The following is a 24,417-nucleotide window of genomic DNA, read 5'->3' on the forward strand; positions in this document are numbered from 1 at the left end:
AGAAACACAAATAAAACTATAAATTGTCAAAGTAACAAGTAAAGGCTATAAAGTGTTTTAAGTACTTTTTCAGTCTGTAGAAAAAGAAAACAACAAAAGCTTAATCTAAGGAGCCTAGAATATCTTCAAACATGACAAATTTGCTCCACCTTGCATTTTTTTTCTAATGCAGGGATTTTAATGAGGTTTTTTTTTTTCCATTAATAACGAGAATTAATATGACAAATGACTTCTTGCATGTCGTGTCGGGACTCCTGTTGCTGTGTAACTGAGAAGGAGCCGTCGCTCCGGGCTGCAGCTGCTGCTGCTGCGATGAATAAACCGTCGGCTCTTTTAGGAAATGCATTATTCAGTGAGTGTTTCTCGGACGCCAAAATGGGCAGGACTCCGCAGCTCCGCTCCGCTCCGGCTCCCCTTCAGCGGCGGAGCGGCTGCCGGGAGTGACGCGCTTGTCGGGGCGAAGGAGGGGAGAGACGCATCCTGGAGCAGCGAGTTAGCACTGCTAACTTAGCAGGCTAACCTCGCAGCTAACGCTCGGAGCTGAAAAATGTTCACCTTCGGAGCTTTGCGGACTCAACCGGGCGGCTGCGGAGTCGAGAGATCGTGCCATGATCTTACAGCGCAGCGTTGTTGACGTTTCCCAAGGCTTGAGTGATGCTCTCTCGAAAGAAAAGTAAAAACGAAGCGTCGAAACCAGCCGAGGTACACGGGAAATATGTGAAGAAGGAAACGTCGCCGCTCCTGAGAAGTAAGCGCAACAAGTTGGTAGCCCTGCTAGCTAGCTAGCTAGTGATGAACTCCCCGAAGCTAGCCCGCTAACGAGCGTCGTTCGGCGGTCAAACATTTGCGGGGAACCCCGGTTGTGATAGACAATAAGCGGGAAAAGAAATATCTGCATTCTTGTGTTTATTAAACTCGTCGCTTGACAAATAACTTTCTCGCAGTTTTGTAGTAAGTCCGCAAACAAGTTGCTAATGTTAGTCAAACGCTAGCTACATGTCAGCGACATCAGTAGCGCTTCACTCTAAAGTTGTAGAAGGAGACTCCTGGACGGTTTTCGGTGTTTATTTTAACGTAAACATTGTTTTATTAAATCGTTTTTTGACATTTCCAGACTATTTGTAGCAGCGACGTTCAGTCGAGACTGACTTTGAGATCTAATGTTTACTACTGAGCCCGTATTTGGCCGTTTCAAGCCATTTAAATGCTTGGTCTGAAGTGAATCTTTGCAAATAATCATCATTTTTCACATTTTCGTTTTGCCTTTTGCTACTGTTTTTCCCGCCAGCGAAACTATATAATTGCTAAAAAAAACACCATTTATCTGTCAAAAAGACATTTTTAAGTAACAACGAAGAGTGTCATGCAGATTATTTTCATTGTTTATTCCATTACTGTTTTGCAATAACTCAAATGTTCTCGTTAGATGTCCCTTTTTTTATTATCTTAAAGAATTTCCTACTGTTCTATGGTTGGTAACGACATAAAAATAATAGATGAAATCAAAAGGTTAACATGGCTTTTTATTAGTTTTAATATATAATACCGAACTCTCCATTTTATCACACTGTGTGATGTCATTGAAAAGTAATATATCTTATATTTATCTCTATTATTGTGGCACGCATTTAAACTGCAAAATAAGGGGGGATACAAACATGTATCGATCATTTAGCCCCTTGCTTCAAGGAATCTCAAACTTTAACAAATAAATCATTAAAAGTGTAAACCTAGACAGGGTAGTATTCACTGTATTTTGTTTTGCTTGTTTATTTTTCAGTTTTGAAAATTGTGCTTTTAATGTTGTTTTTTTTTTTGTTTTGTTTTTCACAATTAAAATCCGTTTGAGAAGTAGCTGTAGTAGTAAGTCCAATGAATATCATTTTGATGGCCAAAACACTTGACTAAAGTCATGTGTTTTCCATCATTTTTTTTAATTGTGTTGAGTCACTGATAATTATTGACAGTTGAATTCCTCCTGTGACTGGATTGCAGATCTTATGCCCTCATTCATTCGCCATGGACCCACAATTCCCCGACGCACAGAGGTGCCCCTGCCAGAGTTGGGGCCCTCTGCCTACCCTGTGGCCCCCAGCCGAGAGTCTATGGTGTCTCGCAACAAAAGTTTCCTGCGCGCACCGGTGCAGAGGCCCCCTCACGAGGTGGCCCGCCGAGAAAGCCACCGTATGTCAGCACCTCCATACCTGCCCCGCAGCCTGGGGGACCTGCCCCACGAGTACGGCGGCTCCTCACAGTCCTTCCTCACAGACGTGAGCCCCATGTCGGAGAACGGAGACCCCGCTCGCTATTATTACCCCTCTGAACCCTACTATGACAACCAGCAGCAGCAGCAGCAGCAGCGCCAGCCCAGGAGGGTCCCAGACCGCTTCCCTGAGGACTATAGATACTATGAGCACAATGAACATAACTTCCAAAGAATTCCACGACAACACACTCCTCCGGCCCCCAGCAGACCTCCGTCAGGTAAACACACACAATGCTTTATAACTCTTTCAAGCGTTTCTCATGAGATTAAATAGGAAGCTGTGAGAATTCAATAAAAAGCTTTGGAACACCGGTATGATTTTGAAAAAGAGACGGCAGTATTCTAAGATTAGCCATAAACAACCCTAAAAGGGATCATTGATTAAAAAAAAAAAGACAATCAGTATGAAGTAACTCAAACTTTTCAGGAAGTGCAAAAACTTCACCAAAAACTACTGTAAAAATGGCAATCAGGCTCTTCAATGTCCTGGGGGTCTGAGTTGTTATTTTCAATATCCTCTCTCCACTTTTTTTTTTTTTTATTTTACCCAGCACTATTTTAAGACAAGTGAAACATTTGTAAATGCACATCTTTGCAAATTCCTTCTAATGAATGATGCAGTTCAGCTGAAGAGGCTGAAAGGGACATGAGTGTTTTTTTTCCCCCAAACAGTATAAATGGGTTTTGTGCCACATTCAGGTCACAGTGTAAGGAATTAAGTGGAATATGTTTACATTTGAGCTTCACAGTGTAAACACTAGAATGACTGCGGTGTATAATTTTGTTAGATTAAACATTTGTGGGGATCGCAGGAATTTTCCTCCCCACCTCAAAGACGCACAGCCTTTTATTTTGCGGCTGCTTTGTCAAAGTGGTGTATGCGGTTCGGCATTATGTCGGGTTTGCCTATCACATATCGCGACTCTTGTTTGGTCTAAAGTAAAATAAGTGTTGCTGGCTCTGCATTTTTCACCCCTCGGTTTGCTGGATCTCTTTGCAGGCAAACTAGCAATTTGCAGACCGCCCCAGAGAAATATCTGGGCCCAGACCGCTCACTCAGCGATGATTCATCCCAGTATGATTGCATCGCACACGCGAAGCCTGATGTGATTCAAGGATTAATCCATCAGAACTTGTCCTATGGTTCATTTTTCATGTCGGAATTCAGTCTTTATTCCTTCCAAAAAAACAAAACAAAACAAAAACACAAACAATCCTCGCCAACATATGTAACTGAAGGGGCTTCATATTTTCATTTGAATTCCCTTTTTTTTTTTTTTTTTTCAATTATAAAACTGTGGATTTCAAAACACATTTAAACACTGTTGAGAATTTGGATGTTCGGTTTACTTTTAATCTTTATTTCCCTTTTATTGACCACACATTATTATTATGAGCGCATTTAGGCCAAACTTTCCACAACTGGAGATGTTTTGTCAGTGAGCCACCTTTTGAAAATGTAGCTTTTGTAAACTCAGGGTTTACATGAATGATTCGGAAACATGGAAAACAGTTGACTAATTGTCTCGTCAAGGAAAATGAAAGAAAAAAGAAAAAATATCATGGAAATTCTTGTGTTGTCCTGCTACGTTATTCAACATTCTTCAGTTTTACCATCAGAGCTTTGAGACCACAATTTAAAGGGCAAAGCAACATTTTGGATAATTTCAACGTCCTGTTGACATGATCATGTATCAGAAGTTTTCAGTCATTAATGAAGCAAAATAATTTCCATTGAGCTGTTTCAGTGATAACACTGATGCATTTCCAAAAGAACATATTACAATAAAGTGATATCAGCTTGATTTTTCTTAAAACTGCCTTGGAAACGTCCAGGAACATTTTTCTCAGATGAATGTGCATCCTTTAATTTCAACCAATGCAATGGTATATTTCTAATGCTGGTCAGAAATTTAAGAGGAAACTGGATTCAAGTCTTAACATGTCTGCTATCAAAACTCAGTTCTTCCAAAAATATAAAATGTAATCATATTAATTCTACTCCCCAAACAGTCCAGAAGAGGAGAACGTGTTTTCCTTTTTCATCTGCACATTGCATTTTCCTCTCAACCAAGAATATTTTCCAAAACCTGTAAAGCAACCTGAAAGGCTTAAAAAAAAATTTAAAAAAATGAAAACCATCAAATGCCGTCGCGCCGCTTGTCTCAAAAAAGCCCCGACATCTGAAGTAGACTTGGAAACCAATCATTTTCACCATTTTTTTTTTGTTTTGAGCAGAAAGCTGCCCAGCTCTGAGCCCAGTGCACATTCATCACATTCATAGGAAGATATGAAGGTGGTCTCCCGTCAAAACCATTCACCTTTGGAGACTTGGGAAAAAAAATAAAGTCATCTGACCCATTGCAACGGGGATATGAGCGTTTGCCGTCAAGCTCCCGAGAGAAAGAAAAAGCGAAAAATCCAAATTTAGCCCATAAAGAAACCACATTTTTATGTTTGTTTAAAATAGAGCAGCAATTCTGAATGGGAACTGCAGCTGCTTCGAGAAAGAAACACTATCAGTTTAGTAGACCGGTGTTTTCAGGTTAAAAAAAACACATAAAAAATTAGAAGCAGATTTGCATTACTCTTTGAAAACCTTACGAACCATCATGTTGTGACACTGATAATTAGTATATTTTATTGACCGTTCGCATTGGAAACTGTAATGTGTATTGCCTTGGTGACTGTTTGGGTGTATTTGCATGCGTGTTGGAAAAGTGAGTGATTTCCTGAAGCAAATAATCTTTTCAAAATGACACCCGAAGCTCCGGTCACATCCCTTTCCGTGACCTTGCCAGACCGCCGGCCTTCGACTCAAAAAGAAAATCCCTGAAAGCCTCTCTCTTTTTGTCAATTCCAGGTGTGCGAACCCCGTTTGTTGTCACTTGCGTGGATGTGTGTGTTCCCTTCTTTGTTTGTGCTTTAACAAGTGACTCACCAGCTTTAAACGTAGTAGTCTCTTCTCGACTTTATCCCGTGGAATTCCTGTCGTGCACTGGGCTTTAAGTCTACCATGAGTATGGCTGCCTGCCACTTTTCTGAAGAAAAAGGCCAGAGATGATGAGGAAGAGGAGGAGGAAGAGTGGCGTTCCACAGAAGGCTCGCACATTCCATCCCTTCACTCACCAGCCGGCCCAAAGAGCTCCGCTCGGCTGCTGTCACTCTTTTGCAAAATTTATCATATTCTTCCTGAGGACGCTCCCCACCCCTTCCCTAAAATATTCTCATCTACTTCCAACCCCCCCGACTTCATCTGTTTCCAGTCATGATGGTCCTGAGTTGGCCTCCGTCATCCACGCAGCTGCTGTCTTGATATCACTCACCAGTGAAAGTGAAGGTGGAGGAGCCTGCTTTGCATTCGGCTGCTCCAACACACTGATGTGGAGTTAAGGGCTTGGGTTTCTGCCAGTGAAAGCTCCCGCGCGCGTGTGCGTGTGCGTGTGCGTGTGCGTGTGTGTGTGTGTGCGCGCTTGTGTGTGTATATCCATGCGCACGCTCTCCGCCTTCCTCTCCAAACGCAACAACACTCCCATTTCCTACCATTCATCGGGCCATCCTCGCAAACTGACCTTAAATTCCGTGCACGGGGTTTGCTGTGTCGAGTTCGCACAGACATCTGGACCGGGACAAATAAGTGAAAACAAAAAAAATTCTGGATGTCGATGGAAGGCAGATTCTGGAGTGAAGGAGACAGGAGTTTTGTACTGGAAGTATTGTAGTCGTCTTTTGTGGTGGAGGTGGTGACGACTGATTGATTAGTGTGACCTGTAGATTCGCTCTGGTACAATCTTGTATTTACAATCTTCCTCTGACTGGGACGTCCATCACCGTGTTGCATAGAGAAGCCAGAGAACCATAAACCAGGCTATCATGGAAGCGAAATGTGCCTGGGATAAATGCATATTAAATGCGTATTTTGCGGACGATAACGCGCACCCATGGACAGTTCTTTTTATACACAAGGGGGATGATAAAACATGGAGTATATAAAGCAAAACAAAACAGTCTGTTTAGTCAAACTATATTCATCTGGCTTTTTTCCCTGGGAAACTTTGGTCTTCTTTACTTGGCGCAGTTCATCCGCTTGCTTCCTCCACTTCCGTACCATTGATTCATTAATGTTGAATTCTTTGGTAGCTGCTCGATTCCCATCATCTATTGCATGACTGATAGCCTTGGGTTTGAGTTCCGCTTTGTAAGCATGTACCGTAATATTCTGTTGAAGCACAGTACGTGCCGGTGTTACAAAAAGTGGCGGAGGTAAGCGTACTAATTGGTTTATGGTTGCCAGCGACACCTGAAGTTAATGTGAGGTTGGGAAGACGTTGTATTCCAGCACTGCATAACTCGTTAGCTAACATTGTCTCGACCAACTTCAATACGACGTTCCCTTGTCAGATGGGATCCATCAAACAATCAATCAAGCTGAGCGGCTTTGTCACTTAATAAAGTCGCACTTAAACTTTTTGACAGATGTTTGAGCGCAGCGTGCTACATAAAATTGGTTGAAGGTCAGTAAGCACAACAAGAATTCATAAATAAGGCGCACCGGATTACAACACCCACGGATTGTTGACAAAATTGTAGGATTTTAAGTGCAACTTATAGTGCGAAAAATACGGTATCTTCTTTACACAACTGAGAAACCTAACCGGTAGCAAAATAAGATTGAAAATTAATTTGTAACAATGCCCTCACAGTCTCACCCAAGGACATGTCGGCATTGCAGACAGAAGGGTTCTCCAGCCTTCCGATCGGAGGGACTCTTGTTCTATCCTGTTGAGCCACGGCCCAAATTCAGAATCAAAATACTGAAAAGGAATAAATAGAGCAAAGACGTGTTTAATATATTTCATTTAATATACACTGCTCAAAAAAATAAAGGGAACACTTAAAAAACACATCCTAGATCTAAATGAATGAAATATTCTTATGAAATACTTTGCTCTTTACACAGTTGAATGTGCTGACAACAAAATCACACAAAAATGATCAATGGAAATCAATTGTATCAACCCATGGAAGTCTGGATTAGGAATCACACTCAAAATTAAAGTGTAAAAACAAACTCCAGGCTGATCCAACTTTGATGTAATGTCCTTAAAACAAGTCAAAATGAATGTGTGTTGCTTCCTGAGTGGACACTATGATTTCACACAAGTGGGATTGACTTGGAGTTACATTGTGTTGTTTAAGTGTTCCCTTTATTTTTTTGAGCAGTATAGTTAGTTATAACATGGGGAAATATGAGTGCATTGGCACCAAGTTAACATTAAAAAAAGAAGTATATATTTATATAGATTGTCTATTTTGTGCAGTTTTATATTTGTATTGTCTTCCCAGGACTACAGATGGAAATTAGCTACGAGCTACAATCTGGTACAAACATCTCTGCCTCTGTGCCTAAACAAACAAACAAGTATGGGAGCAAAAAAAAAAAAGTGGCTAAAATTCCCTTAATGTTGTGCAAAACACAAAAAATATGCATAAAATTGCGGTTTGAAAAAGGAAATGTTTTTTTTCATGAGTTAGTATGATAGCAGTAACCTGCCACGTGACTTGTTTTTTTCCATACTCGGGTAGATAAAGTGATATATGTCCGTAATGAAAAACAGGCTCCTGAATATGATGCATGACTCCCGCCCCCAGTTGTTTCACTACACGCTATTTCATACACACCCCGTTCAGATCGTCACGTTATTCATCATCGTGCACCGGAGACGGAAGCTGACCGGCCGAGAGCCAAACCCCGACTCCCGGAAACTTCCCAGCGCTTATAGTTTTTCATGGATGAAGGTTCACATATAGATGTCGTTTCTGCCGTCACACACGTCACAGAGCTGATGTTGTTTTGTTTTGTTTTTTTCCCCCGTTCAGTTCGCAGTCGTTGCTGTAAACCCGCGTCCGTCACACTCCGAGCAGTGATTCATTACATTCTTCTCTTATCCTGCGGTATGCACGCTTTCCAAATCACAATGACCTTTTAAACGCCGTGCATTCCTATTCTTTAAGTGTCAGTTTCCCATACATGATGTTTTTAAGTTTTCCAGAAATAGTTTCTACCCAAGCTTCCCTGGGCGGTTGGCAGCTGCTCCACTTTATGTTTGGTCAGATATGTAGCTCTCTCCCTCCAGATTCCCCTCTGGATTTCTTCTTCTTCTTCAAAAAAAAAATGTTTGTTTTTCCCCCAGGCATCGGTCGAATACAGGCCAAGTCTCTGGGGAACCTCTCCAGTCTAACGGGAGAGGACCTCCCCCTTCCCGCCGGCTGGACGGTGGACTGGACCATCCGAGGCAGGAAGTACTACATCGACCACAACACCAACACGACCCACTGGAGCCACCCTCTGGAGAGGGAAGGGCTTCCTCCGGGCTGGGAGAAGGTGGAGTCGGCTGAGTTCGGGGTTTACTATGTGGATCACATCAACAAGAGAGCGCAGTATCGTCACCCCTGTGCCCCCAGGTGGGAGCCCCCTACCCCCCAAAAATAAACAAACAAATAAATAAAAAGATTAACAAGCGTTGAGATCTTGGAGAAGCAGAATAATGGCCGATTTTGGTCTAAGAGAACGCGTGGAAAGCTATAAGATGATTTGAATATGTTGTTTTTATTCTAAGTCATCCGGAAATGATTGTAATCATTAATGATTAGCTAAATGTACCGACATTATTTTGTATGCAAAATTAAACGAAAGGACAAAATTAGTTTTTAAATTCAATAGTGGTTGAGAATAATGAATGAAATTTGCAATTTTTACATTTTCTGGCATTTTATTTCAACTTTAAAATCATGTATGATCATACAAATGTACCGACGTTATTTTGAATGTGATCATCCATACAAAATTATGGATAATTATTATTAATAATATGGATTATTATAAAATTAACTTTTGTACTGAAAACCTTAAAACACTTTATAGCCTTGACTTTGACACTTTACAGTTTTATTTGTATTTCTTTTTCTCCCCCCTTTTTTTACTGTTTATACAATTTCCTACTGTTATTTATTATTGTTATGTTTTACTTGAAACTCTGGCACAACAATTTCCTTCGGGATAAATAAAGTTGCTCTTATTCTTAAAATTAAACAAGAGGAAAAAATGAGTTATTAAATTCAATAATGGTTGAGAATAATTAATGAAATTTGCAATTCAAATATTTACATTTTCTGGCTCTTTATTTCAACTTTAAAATCATGTATGATCATACAAATGTACCGATGTTATTTTGAATGTGATCATCCATACAAAATTTCACAAAAGGGAAAGAATGACTTTCTACATTCAATATTGATTGAAAATATTGATTGGCGTGAGAGAGAAGGATCCAGAGAATAGGGTTGGCTTGAAGCTTGAAGGGAAAAGCCTAAAGGAATAGAAAGATATAGATATAACATTTTAAAAAATACTGAAAATATGTAAGGAATTACCTGAAAATTAGAATCGAAACCTCCTGAAAATTAAATTAGAATCTAGAATTAAGCCATTTTCTTCAACTTGCAAGGAAAGTTCTCTTGTTTTATTTCTTTATTTTCTGGCAAATTCATGACATCTTTATTGAAAGATTGATAGGTGTAATTTTAAAAAAATGCAACGTGGTCACAGTTGTTGACATTACAATTCCAGTGGGGAAACTGTGTGTGTGTGTGTGCACGTGTGTGTGTAAAAGCCCTTCATTGTGATCAAGATCAATGTTGTCTATTTTCAACTCTTTGAAGAATCAGGTCATTTCATCACTTTGATGCTTTGTTTTTCCCCTCCAAAGAAAGCAGTCGTCTTGTTGCTAGTCGAGGTTCAGCGTCGTCCTCACAAGTAACGGCGTGTCACGTGTGTGTGTGTGTGTGTGTGTGTGTGTGTGTGTGTGTGTGTGTGTGTGTGTGTGTGTGTGTGTGTGTGTGTGTGTGTGTGTGTGTGTGTGTGTGTGTGTGTGTTCCAGTGTTCCACGCTACGACCAGCCTCCTCCGTTGCCGCCTCCGGTCACCTACCAGCCGCGTCCCGCCGAGAGGAACCAGCCGGTGTTGGTTCCGGCCAACCCGTATCACACCGCCGAGATCCCGGACTGGCTGCAGGTCTACGCCCGAGCCCCCCTCAAGTCAGTGTCGCCCCTCCCGTTAGACGGGGAACCCCTTTACACCCCTCTTCTTGTCAAGCTTTTCCTTGTCGCCTTCCCAACGCGTTTGGGGGTGAAAATTGGCTCAAGAAAACTTGGAAAAACTCATGTCTTTTAGGTGAACCGCAACAATCGTCAAGTTTTACAAAATAAAACAAAAACATTGAGAGCAGAGCGGCCAAAACATCTCCCGAATTTTCTTTTTATTAGTAAAAAAAAAAAAAAGTATTCAGCAATACTTAGTACTTGATCGTTTTTATTCATACACCCGCAACTGTAATGAGTTCGATTTTTAGTTTTCATGAGAAACAGTAACTTCAAATCCATATTTATTTTATCAGAAACAGCCTAAAATGAGTCAAGTCTGCATAATAATAATAATAATAATAATCATAATAATAATCATAATCATAATAAAAATAATCATCATCATCATCATCATCATCATCATCCTGTAAATTTAAAACTACAGGTTTCAGGTCCTAAATGAGTTCAATTTCCAACAGAAAAGCAAAAACTAGCAAGGGTTTAAAATGAAAGTGAGTCTATTTACCTTTCCTATATTACATTGTAATCCATGTTTAATTGTCATCTGCTGCTTATTGATGGAAAATTCTGGACAATAAGACGCTACTTTTTGCACTGTGGCTTAAACAATAATTTATGGATTTATTTTTTTTCGGGCGTATGGCCGCCAAATAAAATTTGTCTTGTCACATCGGACCGATAAAATGACCGTGTAATTCCAAGGCCGAAAAAGACGACTTTAGCAGATTTAGTGCGCAGGAGGAAGACCAAGATAGCGATCAGCTCGCCGGTGCGTTTTATATTCAGGTGCGGCTTATATTCAGGTGTGCTCAATAGTCAGGAAATTATGGTCATTTGAAAGAAACTGGTTTCATTTAACTTTTAATGTCCTAATTATTTGATTGAAAGTAAACCAGTCTCCGGAGGCTCTCAAAAATATTTCTCGCGATTTCTGAGCGTATTTTAGAAAAAAAAAAAAAAGATTAGCTCGCGCCGATAGAACCCATTGGTGGTGTCGCCCCGCTCCAGGTACGACCACATACTGAAGTGGGAGCTGTTCCAGCTGGCCGACCTGGACACCTACCAGGGGATGCTGAAGCTGCTGTTCATGAAGGAGCTGGAACACATCGTGAAGTCCTACGAGGCCTACAGGCAGGCGCTGCTGTCCGAGGTGGAGGCGCGCAAGCAGCGGCAGCAGTGGTACGCCCAGCAGCCCGGCAAGACCTTCATTGGGAACATGTAGCGGCACTCGCAGGCCTGAGACTCCCGCAGTTTGGGAACGGCCGGGCCTCCTTTTGAAAAAGACGGGAGTCTTTTACCAAACACATCTGTGCCTTCGCTTGATCCAAATATAGTCGCCAGGAAGCCAAGACATGCAGCGGCTGTGCGTGTGTGTGTGTGTGTACGTGTGTGTGTGTGTGTGTGTGTGTGAGTGTGTATATGGCGGGGAGGGGGTGGGCATGACTGAAACGAAACACTCCAATGAAGAAGAAGAAGAAGCTCTAAGGTGTCCGCGTCTGAAACCTTAGCGTCTGGATTTTTATTCTAAAAAAACTGCCGAGTTCAGTCGGGAAAACTCTGGATTCCTTGACATTGTGCCTTTTTTTAAAAAAAAAAAAAAAAACAAAAACAAAAAAAAAAATCAATAAAATGCCGCATTTTTTTAACAATGTCAGCTCATATCTTGTATACACCAGCTACTCCGACGGGGGTTGTTTTTTTTTTTTTCAACCCCGTGGGGAGGAAATAGAAAAAAGACTGGCAGCTTCTTAAATACTTACCATTATTATCTTTTGCTTGGTTACCATCATAAACTGAAACCAGACTCTTTTTGCAACGGTCCTTTTTCTTTTTGATGACACATCCTTTAAGACAATCCACCAAAACCTTAATGGATATTTAAGTTTTGATATGAAACGCGTCTTTTATTTAATGGTCTGTCGGAGGAAACATCACATTTGATGCGGTGGTTTGAGCATCTCAGCTCTCGGCATTACTGTCAGTCAGGAATTCTCTTTGCGTGTGTTTATTATGAAACATAAATAAGCTACTGGAACTTTTTTTTTTTTTTTTAATTCTATTTTTTTTTTCCTTTTTGTTAAAACACTTCAGACGATGTTAAATTTGCCAAACGAGTGCAATTCTCTCTTAGTAATGCCTTATTTTTTTATTTTTAATTTGTAACAGACTGACGAATCTCAACTGTGATTAAATTGAAGTGCAGTTTTTTTTTTTTTGGTTTTTTTTTTTTTGTAATTTTATTCTAGATGTCACCGGTTTATCGCAAGCCTTTTCAGACATTCAGAAACATCTTAAAGCCATATGTTGGTGTGGGGGTTCGACTGATACTGGATTCTTTTTTGGGGGGAGGGCGGAGAACGAGTTGTGTACTTAGTAATATCTGCAAAATGTAGTCACGGCATCAAAAGTGCAAGTCTGCTTTATATCAAATGCATCACGTCATCTTTTATTAATCTTTATCTACTTTTTGGATTAGCATTTAAGCGCTATTCAACAAGGTCATTTCAGCGAAGGATACTGATGAATGGAGCTCCGCACCCGGCAGATTTTAAACGTTAGGAAATAAAGGAAAGACGCTCAAAACGGGACAGTTTGACATAAGACAGATTCCGGGTGATTATTATTTTTTTTGCCAAAAATTGTAGAGAAACAAAAGTTGCACCGTTTGGACGTTAGCATAACCTTGAACAATGGAGAAGATTTAACAGAACACTTTTTTGGCTTTTGGTGTCCAAATCCGGCCGAATCCCGTCACTTGTGATAAATTCATCACTGAGGTTTTGACTTTAGGCTCGGAGGAACCCGTTCAGCCCACTAATACTCATCCACACTACGTAAAGATGCCTGCAGGTCACTTTATAGCTAGAGATAGAAGTACTTGATAAAAACCAGTGCAGTTTCTGAATGTTCCAAAATGGGTGTTAGTTTGTTTTTGGTTTTTTTTTTAGCGGCTGGTCCTGGAACGGGGTCATCGATGACCTCGGCTCCGATTCCACCAGTCGTTCGACGCTTTTCTCCATTTTGCAAATATAAGGGCAATACAAGTCTGCCCCCCCCCCCCGAAAACAGTTGTCACTTGGTTCTGCCCATTCACACACACACACACACACACACACTTATACACACAGGGTCTCAGACACATCTATGCATTGTTACATATTCAGATAATCGTGTGTATCCTGCTCCTGAGCATAATAAATTCTCAACTCTGGTTTCCAGTCATTCTGATCCAAGTTTATTAGCTTCCTGTCGCTTTGCAATGTAAGTGTGTGTGTGTGTGTGTGTGTGTGTTTGTGTGCTGGGGCGTGGGCTCACGTGACGACTCCTCAGGCCTCCCAAGGCCAACGCGTAGCATCTGGGTTGAATCTTTTTTTTTTTTTTTCTTTTTTCTGCGGCGTCTGAAGGCGGCACGTCGTAAACAAGAAGCTGGAAGCGGCAAATGGGATTTTCAGAAACCTCCCATTTCCAAAGCTGTGGATGCTCCTCATGCTCCTGCTGATTATACGCTGCGGAGACCTGGAGAAGCCGCTCGGCCGCAGCGCCTTCAAATTTTCTACCCTTGAGGTCGAACCCCTGTATAAACTTGCTAAATATGCATGATAGTGTTTGGCGTTCTGTTGCTGAGCTAAAGGATGTGCAGAGAACTCCAAAATATGAAGAACCTGCAGGTGGACGAACACATGGAAAGAGGCTTCTGACCTCGACCACCAACCCCTGAGTCTCACACACGTTCCACCTGCAAGCTTTTGGTGGAAGCAGAAATAATTTGAGGCCAGTTTTATAATTTTTTTTTCTACTATTTCAATTTTTTTTTAATTTTTTTGCAATTTCTAATTTCTCACCAATTCTTGCTGAATTTTTTGTGATTTCAATGAAATTCGCAATGACTGTTTGTCTTATTTAAAAGTGATTTTAGTTAAGTCTTTGCCCATTTCAGCAAAGCGTCTCTTAATTTAATTAACCTGGAATTTAAACTTGTTTCAGGAGATACAGGAATTGTGTTTTGCTGAATTTTTGCTCATTTCCTGGCCATTTTCAACCATCATTTAAAAAGGTTTCTCTCCCATTTTGCCATTTTCTTTGGCAAACAGTTTTTTTAGCTTTTATTTAATTAAAAAAAAAATCAGCAACTTTAAAGAATTCTGGAGCCAAAAAATGAAGAACCTGCAGGTGGACAAACGTGTGGAGAGACTTCTGACTTCAACCACGACCCCTGAGTGTTAAACTCATTACATTTGAGGCTAGTTTAAAGTTTAGATTTTTAGTTTAATTATGTCAAATGCTGAAAAGTAATTTTTTCAGATATTTAAAAAAAAAAAAATTCAGCATTTTCCGATTTCTGACCAATTCTTGCTAAATTTTTCCGTGATTTCACTGAAATTCCGAATGGCTTTCAAGCAAAAGTTTGGCTTTTTTTAGTTGTGATTTTAGGTTAATTCTTAGTTCTTGTTCGATTAAGTCCTTGCCCATTTAAGCAAAGCATCTCTTAATTAAATTAACCTGGAATTTAAACTTGTTTGAGGGAATGCCAGAATTGTACTTTGCTGTATTTTTGCTCATTTCCTGGCCATTTTCTACCATCATTTAAACAGGTTTCTCTCCCATTTTGCAGTTTTCTTTGGCTAATGTTTTTTTTTAGCTTTAATTTAATTGAAAAAATAATTTCAGCACCCCCCCACGCATCTTTAGAGAACTCTGGAGCCAAAAAATGAAGAACCTGCAGATGGAAAAACACGTGGAGAGACTTCTGACATCAACCACGACCCCTGAGTCTGAAGTTTGAAGTTCAGATTTTTAGTTAAATGATGTCAAATGTTGAAAAGTAATTTTTTCTGATATTTACAAAAAATATTCTCCCGATTTCTCACCAATTCTTGCTAAATTTTTTTGTGATTTCACTGAAATTCCTGATGACTTTCGAGCAAAAGTTTGGCTTCTTTTTTTCTTTTTCCATTTAAATGTAATTTAAGATTAATTCTTAGTTCTTGTTCGATTAAGTCCTTGCTCATTTAAGCAAAGCATCTCTTAATTTAATTACCTGGAATTTTAATTTTTTTAGGGAATAACAGAATTGTATTTTGCTGTATTTTTGCTCATTTCCTGGCCATTTTCTACCATCATTTAAATACCTTTGTCTCCGATTTTGCCATTTTCTTTCGCAACCATTTTTTTTAGCTTTTATTTAATTGAAAAAAAAAAAATCAGGACTCCCTGCATGAATATTCAACGTGATGTGACACAGAAAAAAAAAAACTTTCCTTTTTCTCCCTATGCAGCCGAGATGTTTGCAGATGATGACAGCGATCTGGAATGAAGAACCTCCCCGACCGACACTTCCATCGGATCAAATCGGTATTCCCCTTTTTATTTCAATTTTTTTAATTTTACCCCCCACGTCGAATCTTTTCTGCACATCTCATCTTGACGCCGCTTCTCGTCGTTGCGGGTTTTGACGTTCCACCTGATGTTGGATCCGGAGCCACGACAGACTTTGACCAGTTAACATGCTGATGAGGCTTGTAACGCTTCATTGTTCAACATACAGTACATAGTTTGGCTTTTCAAACATGGCGTGGATAGTATTTTTTTTTTTTCTTTTGTTTTCTCTTAGAAACAGCACTAAACTTCAGGAGAACAGAACAATTGTCACAAATGGAAGTGATCTGTGTGTGTGTGTGTGTGTGTGTGTGTGTGTGCGTGTTGGGGGGGTTGTTACACAGAGTGGGGGCGGGGGGTTGAAAATCAGTGACAAATGACAGAAATAGAAAAAAAAAATGAAAATATATACACTGCTCAAAAAAATAAAGGGAACACTTAAAAAACACATCCTAGATCTAAATGAATGAAATATTCTTATGAAATACTTTGCTCTTTACACAAAATCACACAAAAATGATCAATGGAAATCAATTGTATCAACCCATGGAGGTCTGGATTAGGAATCACACTCAAAATTAAAGTGTAAAAACAAACTCCAGGCTGATCCAACTTTGATGTAATGTCCTTAAAACAAGTCAAAATGAATCTGTGTTGCTTCCTGAGTGGACACTATGATTTCACACAAGTGGGATTGACTTGGAGTGACATTGTGTTGTTTAAGTGTTCCCTTTATTTTTTTGAGCAGTATATATACACTGCTTGGAAAAATAAAGGGAACACTAAAATAACACTAAAATATTCTTATGAAATACTTTATTGTTTACATAGTTGAATGTGCCGACAATAAAATCACACAAAAATGACCGACGGAAATCGAATGTATGAACCTGGAGGTCTGGATTTGGAGTCACACTCCAAATTAAAAGTGGAAAAAAAAAAAACCACATGTAATATCCTTGACTTGGAGTTGCATTGTTTTGTTTAAGTGTTCCCTTTATATTTTGAGCAGTATATATAAAAATATACCCGTCTGATATGTCTGATATGACACGGAACCCCCCCCTTTTCTTTTGCTTTAAAAAAAAAAAACAATCAATCAAATGGCGGCGTGTCCAGCTTTGACGTTTCACACACAGATAGTGAGACATGACGGCGTCTAGCGGGCGCCCACTGACGGGATGTTCTACACGCGAACGTTACAGGTCCGTGAAAGCCGTTTACCGGGATAAAAGCGTGACCTGACCCCCCTCCACAGTCCCTGCGGCGCCCGGCGGGATCAGTGCGCCTTTTTGTCCCGCTCGTCGGCCTGCTCGTCCACCTGCGTCCCCGGGAAGGCGTGGTGATACAGATGCCTGTGATTGGCCGCTACGTTGTAGAGCTTGTAGAGAGCCTGCGGGGACGAGGTCACCACACAACATGTTAAGGTACTGCAGGGATTTTACGGATGCAAGAGAGATGGGTGAGGGTTTGGAGCTGATTCTGATGACCGGGAGGAAATTCTGTCTGTCTTTCTTCTACTTTGGGCTTTTCCCTTCTGGGGTCTCCATGGAGAATCCACCTTCTCCATCTGACACTATTCTCTGGATCCTCCTCTCTCACACCGACTCCCTTCATGTCCATCCATCTTCTACTTGGTCTTCATCTAGACCTTCAATTCCAGCATCCATCTACTAATATCTTCACCCTCCCTCCTCCGTCCAAGACCCAACCATCTCTGAGCTTCTCTCCAGAACATCTACCATGTGTCGTCCCTCTGATGGACCCATTCCTGAATAATGATAATAATAATAATAATAATAATACATATAATTTTAATAATAATGATGAGGTTGATGATGATAATAATAATAACAATAATAATAATGATGATGACAATGATGATAATAATAATTATGATACAAATAATTATGATAATAATGATGATGTTGGTGATAATGATAATAATGATAATATAGTTATGATGACGACGATGATGATAGTAATAATTATAATACAAGTAATTACAATAATAATGATGAAGTTGATGATAATAATAATAATGATGATGATGATGATGATGATACATATAATAATAATGTTGACGTTGATGATGATAATAATACTAACAATAATAATAATGATGATGACAATGATGATAACAATAATTATGATACAAATAATTATGATAATAATGATGATGTTGGTGATAATAATAACAATAATAATGATCATGACGATAATGATGATGATGATTATAATACAAATAATTATAATAATATTAATTATGTTGATGATGATAATAATAATACCATTAATAGGAATAATGGTGATGATGATGATGATAATTAAAATACAAATAATTACGATGACAATAATAATGTTGATGAAAATAATAATAATAACAATAATATGAATGATGATGACAATGATGATGATAATAATTGCAATACAAAATAATTATAATAATGATGATGTTGATGATAATAACAAAACATATAACAATAATAATACATATAATAATAATAATAAGTATAATTATTATAATAATGGTGATGTTGATGATAGTAATAATGATACTCATAATGATTATGATGGTGATAATGATAATAATGCATATAATAATTATACACATATTTATAATAATAATGTAGATAACATTGATACTAATAATAATGCATATTATTATACTAATAATGATAATAATAATAACAATCATCATCGACATTGCCACCATCATTATAATGCCCCATTTAATCATTGTAAATAATAAAGACGGAGTTTCTTGATGAATTTGTCACATAAATTTCACATTTATTCTTTTTGTGTGCCGTCTCTCTGATGGACTCATTCCTGATCCTCTCCATCCTGGAACCAAAACATTTTCCTGTCTTTTGGTCATTGGTCACCACCGTCTCCTCCACCTTTCCTTTCCTTCTGGCTGATGTTCTTCTATCTCTTCGTACCCCTGACACTTTTCTCCACCCATTCCAACCTGGTTAAACCGCCCAAATTGCATCATTACAATCTGAGAAATGTACTTGGAGTATCTGAATAAGAAGTATTAAATGTCATACAGCATGTATTTATACACACTGACTCTAGTGGTGGTCATTTTTGAAGTATTTATACTTTACACAAGTATTGCCGTTTGGTGGTACAACTTCCTCTCCTGCACTCTGGAGAGAAATATCATACTTTCTACAATGTGTACTGCATGTACTTAGCCATAGTAGACTTAGAAGCAGTATTGTTACTACTTACTGTTTACAGAAAGACCCTTAAAAACAGGCTCTGCAAAAAAATGGTGAATTTTTCCGTAAAGACACACAATGTAAAATACACAAGGAGACCCAACACAATACTTCTGACACATCAGGCTCATTTTACCGATGGTGCTTTGAAGGGAAATATCAAACGACGTTAAATGTGTGTTTGTGCGGATCCAGTTGTATTGTGCTTCGCTCACTAGGGGGTCGGATTGTTCTAGCGGACAAAACAAATATGTTATAATCAGTGACGTGCGGTGAGGTTCGTGGCCGGTGAGGCAGGAGAGCTGCGTGCCTCACTTAGTGGCTCTTGGCGGAACAAGAAACTAGTAACACGCATACAGTTGTTGACAAAAAAACACTGTACATTGGAAATGTAATTCATAAAGCAAAAGTGTTAAAACATTTTAACAACGGCATACAAAAAGACAGCAATATGGTTTTAGCGTAGAGCATTATTGCGCAATCTAGGTTGAGGCTCAACAGTCGGCAGCCTCACCGCACGTCTCTTCTCGGTATTTCAAGGGTAAATGTGAAAATTCTGTGATTTTGAAAACAATCTAAAACTGGTAAAGTCAAATGAAAAATAGCTTAATAGGGCAAATCACTGATAAATGTAACCATTTTTTTATTTTTATTTTTCCTTTTTTTTTTTCTTTCCGAGATTGGCCAGTGAGGCACGGCTTGTCCTGCCTCCCCTGACTGCACCTCACTTATTAAAATACATCATATAGTCTACGATAAGTATAATGATCGGATTGTAAATATTTACGTCTGTTGAATATAAACGCTTGTTGATGTTTTGAATCGCTCACCTCGTTTGTGCTTCCCTGCAGATGTGGAGGAGGAGACGGAGCAGAAGGAGAAGAGAAAACACTATGTGAGTCAATTCATCTGCACAGTTGTAGGCAAGTGGTAATTATTGTAGTCATTAAAAAACAAGCATCACCATCTGCTGGTTAAAGTGTCACATAACAGGGATTCTTTTAATTTAATTTCAATTCAATGCATTTAATTTAATTTCATAATTTTCTGGATATATGTATGTGTGTTTTGAGGTGTTCTTCATTCACTTGTCCTAGCAAATCGAAAATCATATTAAATTCATATAATAAGACTGAAATTTGTGACAAAACATTAACTAACTTGCCCATACAAATTTGGCAAAAATATTTTCTATTTTTGTTTCAATCATATGTGTTGGTTTGGACAGCCATATGGACAACTAGATGACTAAAAAGCCTGTGGATAAGATAAGATAAGATAAGATAAACTTTATTGATCCCCAAAGGAGAAATTCCTTTGACACATCAGTGTAACAATTATAATGTCAAAAAAGGAAATAAATATGAATATAAATATAAATATAAATAGAGAGGCAGAAGACAGAAGATGGCAAGACAAAAAAAAATCCTTGAATAAATAGACAACAGACAGCAACAACAACAACAACAAAACAACAACAACACCAGGGATGACAATGGGCATCATCAGTGAGTGTGAAAAATACACAACCAGAACAAACAACAATATAAATAGAGTGACAAAAAAAAAATCGCAATGAAAAAATAAAATTAAAAAAAATAGGCAGGATGTGTGCAGGCTGGGACAAACAAGGATAAGAGAGACAGCAGAGTTAGGACATGATGTGAATGGGTGAGGTAGTTGAATTGTGGAAGCAGCACAGGTATTTACTCTATTAAAAGTTTTCACGTACATTCCTATGATAGTAATCTGAATTTCTGTTGATTTGACTATGTGACAGAAGAATAGATATCTGAATATTTGCTGCTTGCGATCAGGAATATTCTTTATCATCTGGTCTTTGCTATTGTGGTCATTGTTGTTGTAATGCCCATTTCATCCACAAGAGGGCGCTAAAGCGACATGTTCTACAGGCGATACACTTGTGAGGATCAAAATAATTGACTACAACAACAACAACAACAACGACATTTTCTAAATATGACAAAACAATTATTCTAAAAAAAATAAATAAACAAGCCTGAAAGAAAGGTATCACCTACCTGTCAGCAGAGGGTCGCTGTTGAACACCTGGACTTGGCCTTGCTGAGAAATATTCTAAAGAACTCTATGATGGGTGTGTGTGTGGGTGTGTGTGTCAGTTGAACAACTATGGATTAACAAATTTGATAATCTTGATAAATCATGTCTCTTAATTAAAAAAAAAAAAACGCCATTGAAAAACACTTTTTACCCACATGCTAATGGATTAGCCACGTTACTCGAGATTAAAAACCAAAACAAACCGACGTTGGAAATACGCCCGACCAGAACAAGCGAGGAGGCGATCGACATGTTTACCTGATCCCACAGCGCTCCGGCCACCTGATCGATGACGGCGCCCAGTTCCCTGTACTCCCCGGAGTAGCGGATGTAGGCCCAGGTGCAGAGCGTGATCAGCGCCAGGCCCAGGATCATGTTACACAGGCTGGCAATGATGTCCACGCCAACAAATCCCGTGATGCCCGCCGCCACGTACATGACAAAGATGACCACGAACAGCGTGGCCGGCGTGCGGGCGGCGTGGAAAATGTTTTTGGAGTCATTGTGCTTGATGTACTGGACGAACACCTCGTCGATCTCCCCTTCCAGCTGCTGCAGGTAACGCCGGCTGAACTCCTCGCCTCCCATCTTCTTCACGCCCTTGAAGACCTGCAGCGCTTCCTCTCTGATGACGCCGTGTCGGGCCTGCAGCTCGCTGGGCGCCAGGAAGGGACGGTCGCCTCCGCACACCTGCCGGACGGGAGCGGAGACATTTGTAGCGGACGGACGGTTGCAAACATCCCGCGCTTCCCGGATGCTCCTACCTCCTCCATCTTCTTGTTGTACAGATCCTTAGCGGCCGCCACCGCGGCTAAGTTGTTAGCTTCGGCCGTCGCCTGAGATTTAAGGAGGGAACTTTGAACGTTTCGGAGAGGATTTCGCCGGGAACAGGAGTCAAAGCCAGAGAACTTGGAGGTAAAAAGTACTTTGTTTCGTCGCCGTGGATACAGAGCAAAAACAAGAGCGGTCAATCATACCTTTGCAGGTAAAACTGGAGAGCGCGTTTCTCACCTGAAGCATGGACTTGGGATGAGGCAGCTCCTCGCCCTGGTAGATCTTGATGTAGGCCTGAGGGGGACAGAGGGACGCTTCAGAACTGGGCTCGCCGGCCACATCTGGATCTTTTAATGACCACATCTGGCTGGCAGATCAATCTTAGCTGACATTTCTGAACGCGAGAAGGTATAAATCAGGGGTGTCGAACTCATTTTGGTCCACATACTGGGAGCCGGACCAGTAAAAACATAGCGTAATTACCTAGAAGTGACACAAAGTCTGAATTTCAACAAATTAACAATTCAACAAAACAAATCAACAATTTCCTTCGGGATAAATAAAGTTCTCATCTCGAATGTTTCCTGTTTTAGTGTAAAGGAGAACAGCTAAATGATAAAAATCTTTCTACGTCATCAGCTGTTCCTTTAAAAAACAAACAACCTGAGAACCATGAAAAAAAGTGCAAACTTATAACTTCTTATAAACCTCAACCAACAAATAAGAAGTGGTTCGTGTTTCTTGGAAAACCCTGCACTTTGTGTCCAGTTTTCTCTTTTTTGATCATCTTTCTGACGAGGGTGTCGGGTAAGTAAAAATGCTGTTTACAGACCCGCCATCTGCTGTAAAACTGACTAAAACAGAAGACAATACAGAATTTTTATGCATTTTTATTAAAAAAAAAAAAAAAAAGTAATTCATGATTTGTATGTATTTTTTCAAATTGTATATTTATTCCACAGGCTTTGAGCTTTGGAGCAACTGAGCTGCAATTACACATTAATTTAATTTTTACGCGTGGGCCAACTAACCATCATGTAAATTATACAAAATGAAAATTTCAATTAATATTAAATCTTTATATTATAAACATTTAAATTTTGGGGCATTTTATTTCTACTTTAAAATCATTAATGATCATATAAATGTCCCGACATTATTTCGTACGTCATCATCCATACGAAATTCAACAAAAGGAAAAAAATAAGGAGTTTCTAAATTCAATATGGATTAGAAATACTGAATTAAAATTGCTATTTAAATTTTTGGGCATTTTATTTCAACTATCAAATCATTAATGATCAAATGAATGTATTGATTATTTTGTATGTCATCAGCAAAACCATGCAGCAACAGAAGTGGCATTAATGGTAAGGTGTATTTTATTAATCATTAGTCCACCCCAGTAGAACAACTGAATTAAAAAGAAGAAATTAAGTGATTTTATTGTTTAATATTGTCGGTCTTACTTGAAAATTCGCACACTTCCTGAGCAGCAGCAATTTTTTTAAACATTTTTTTAAATCAACGAACAGCTGCTGAGAAAATGAAATGACATTTCTGCGTGAAATAAAAAAAAATTGAACCCAGAAAAAAAGGTTACTTTAAAACAAAACACTCAATGTCTATCTGAGTCCGTCTCGTATTTATGAAAAAACTGACGCCAAACTTCAACTGAAAATGCCGTCTTTTTCTGCCGTGCTGTCATTTTAAAATATTAAATGTTAAAAACATTTAAATATTAAATATTTGAATATGTTTTATTTAGATGTTACAAGATTGCCATAATGATCAAATTTTAAAACAACATTTTTAAAATGAACCAACTCAAATAAAATATTTCTGCATTGACCAGACGTCAAGTGAGGAAGAATAAAATACTGGATATTGTAGATAAAATAAAATAAAAATAAAAAAAATTTAAAGGTAAAAAAAAAGATAAAATATAATATAAATATATATATATATAAATAAAGTTAAAAGCATGCAAAAATATATGCAAAGTTTATGCACTGCTGCAAAAAATAAAGGGAACACAGTGTGATTTTGTTGCCGGCACATTCATGAATATTCATAAGAATACCTCATTCGTTGACATCTGGTGTTATTTAAGACTTCCCTTTATCTTTTTTGAGCTGTTCTTATACTTTACATATATTTTTTCCTAATTTTTCACTTTATTTCTATTTATATATTTTAATATTTACTATTATTTTTTATTTTAATTTTACTATTCTCTCTCTTTATTTTTATCGCACACAGGTTTCTCGCGGTAAGGCCGACCACAACTGCATAGCTTTTAGCTTCCCTTAGCATGTCCAGAAGTTTAACTTTATCTGCGATAGATAGCATCTTCCGCTGCCTTTTGTCGGTCCAGAGCGTTTTGTCAACATTATGGGTTTTAGAGAAACTCAAAATTGCAAGAGAATTTGCACGTACGTCATGTAAATTCGGCAAGCTGTTTTACGTACGTGTACATATTAAACTGCAACGTTATTGACGCACAGGTAGAGAAGAAGTGACT

General features: G+C 38.9%; 2 protein-coding genes across 4 annotated transcripts in view; one reads left to right on the forward strand and one right to left on the reverse strand.

Moving 5' to 3' along the window:
• Nucleotides 1-13,639, forward strand: sav1 (salvador family WW domain containing protein 1). Its single transcript, XM_086158113.1, has 5 exons — nucleotides 1-748; nucleotides 1,996-2,484; nucleotides 8,461-8,731; nucleotides 10,207-10,362; nucleotides 11,437-13,639. Exons 1-5 carry the CDS (start codon nucleotides 655-657, stop codon nucleotides 11,648-11,650), a joined length of 1,224 nt encoding a protein of 407 aa, XP_086014239.1. The 5' UTR covers nucleotides 1-654; the 3' UTR covers nucleotides 11,651-13,639.
• Nucleotides 11,849-24,417, reverse strand: part of atl1 (atlastin GTPase 1) — a 23,627-nt gene continuing 11,058 nt past the window's right edge. For 2 of the 3 annotated variants that reach the window (XM_086158076.1, XM_086158086.1), the window contains exons 10-14: nucleotides 22,131-22,187; nucleotides 21,884-21,955; nucleotides 21,378-21,809; nucleotides 19,868-19,882; nucleotides 11,849-17,197 (exon numbers count right to left, since the gene is read on the reverse strand). In XM_086158076.1, coding sequence (XP_086014202.1) covers nucleotides 17,084-17,197; nucleotides 19,868-19,882; nucleotides 21,378-21,809; nucleotides 21,884-21,955; nucleotides 22,131-22,187 — 690 coding nt within the window. In that variant the 3' untranslated portion in view covers nucleotides 11,849-17,083. Of the gene's footprint in view, nucleotides 17,576-19,867; nucleotides 19,883-21,377; nucleotides 21,810-21,883; nucleotides 21,956-22,130; nucleotides 22,188-24,417 lie in introns of all 3 variants that reach the window. The other variant, XM_086158095.1, reaches the window with a different exon arrangement.

The sequence above is a fragment of the Fistularia commersonii genome, chromosome 1, assembly GCF_037954325.1.
Source record: "Fistularia commersonii isolate RoL2024-O1a breed Wild chromosome 1, RoL_Fcom_v1.0, whole genome shotgun sequence".
NCBI classification, from domain to species: Eukaryota; Metazoa; Chordata; class Actinopteri; order Syngnathiformes; family Fistulariidae; genus Fistularia; species Fistularia commersonii.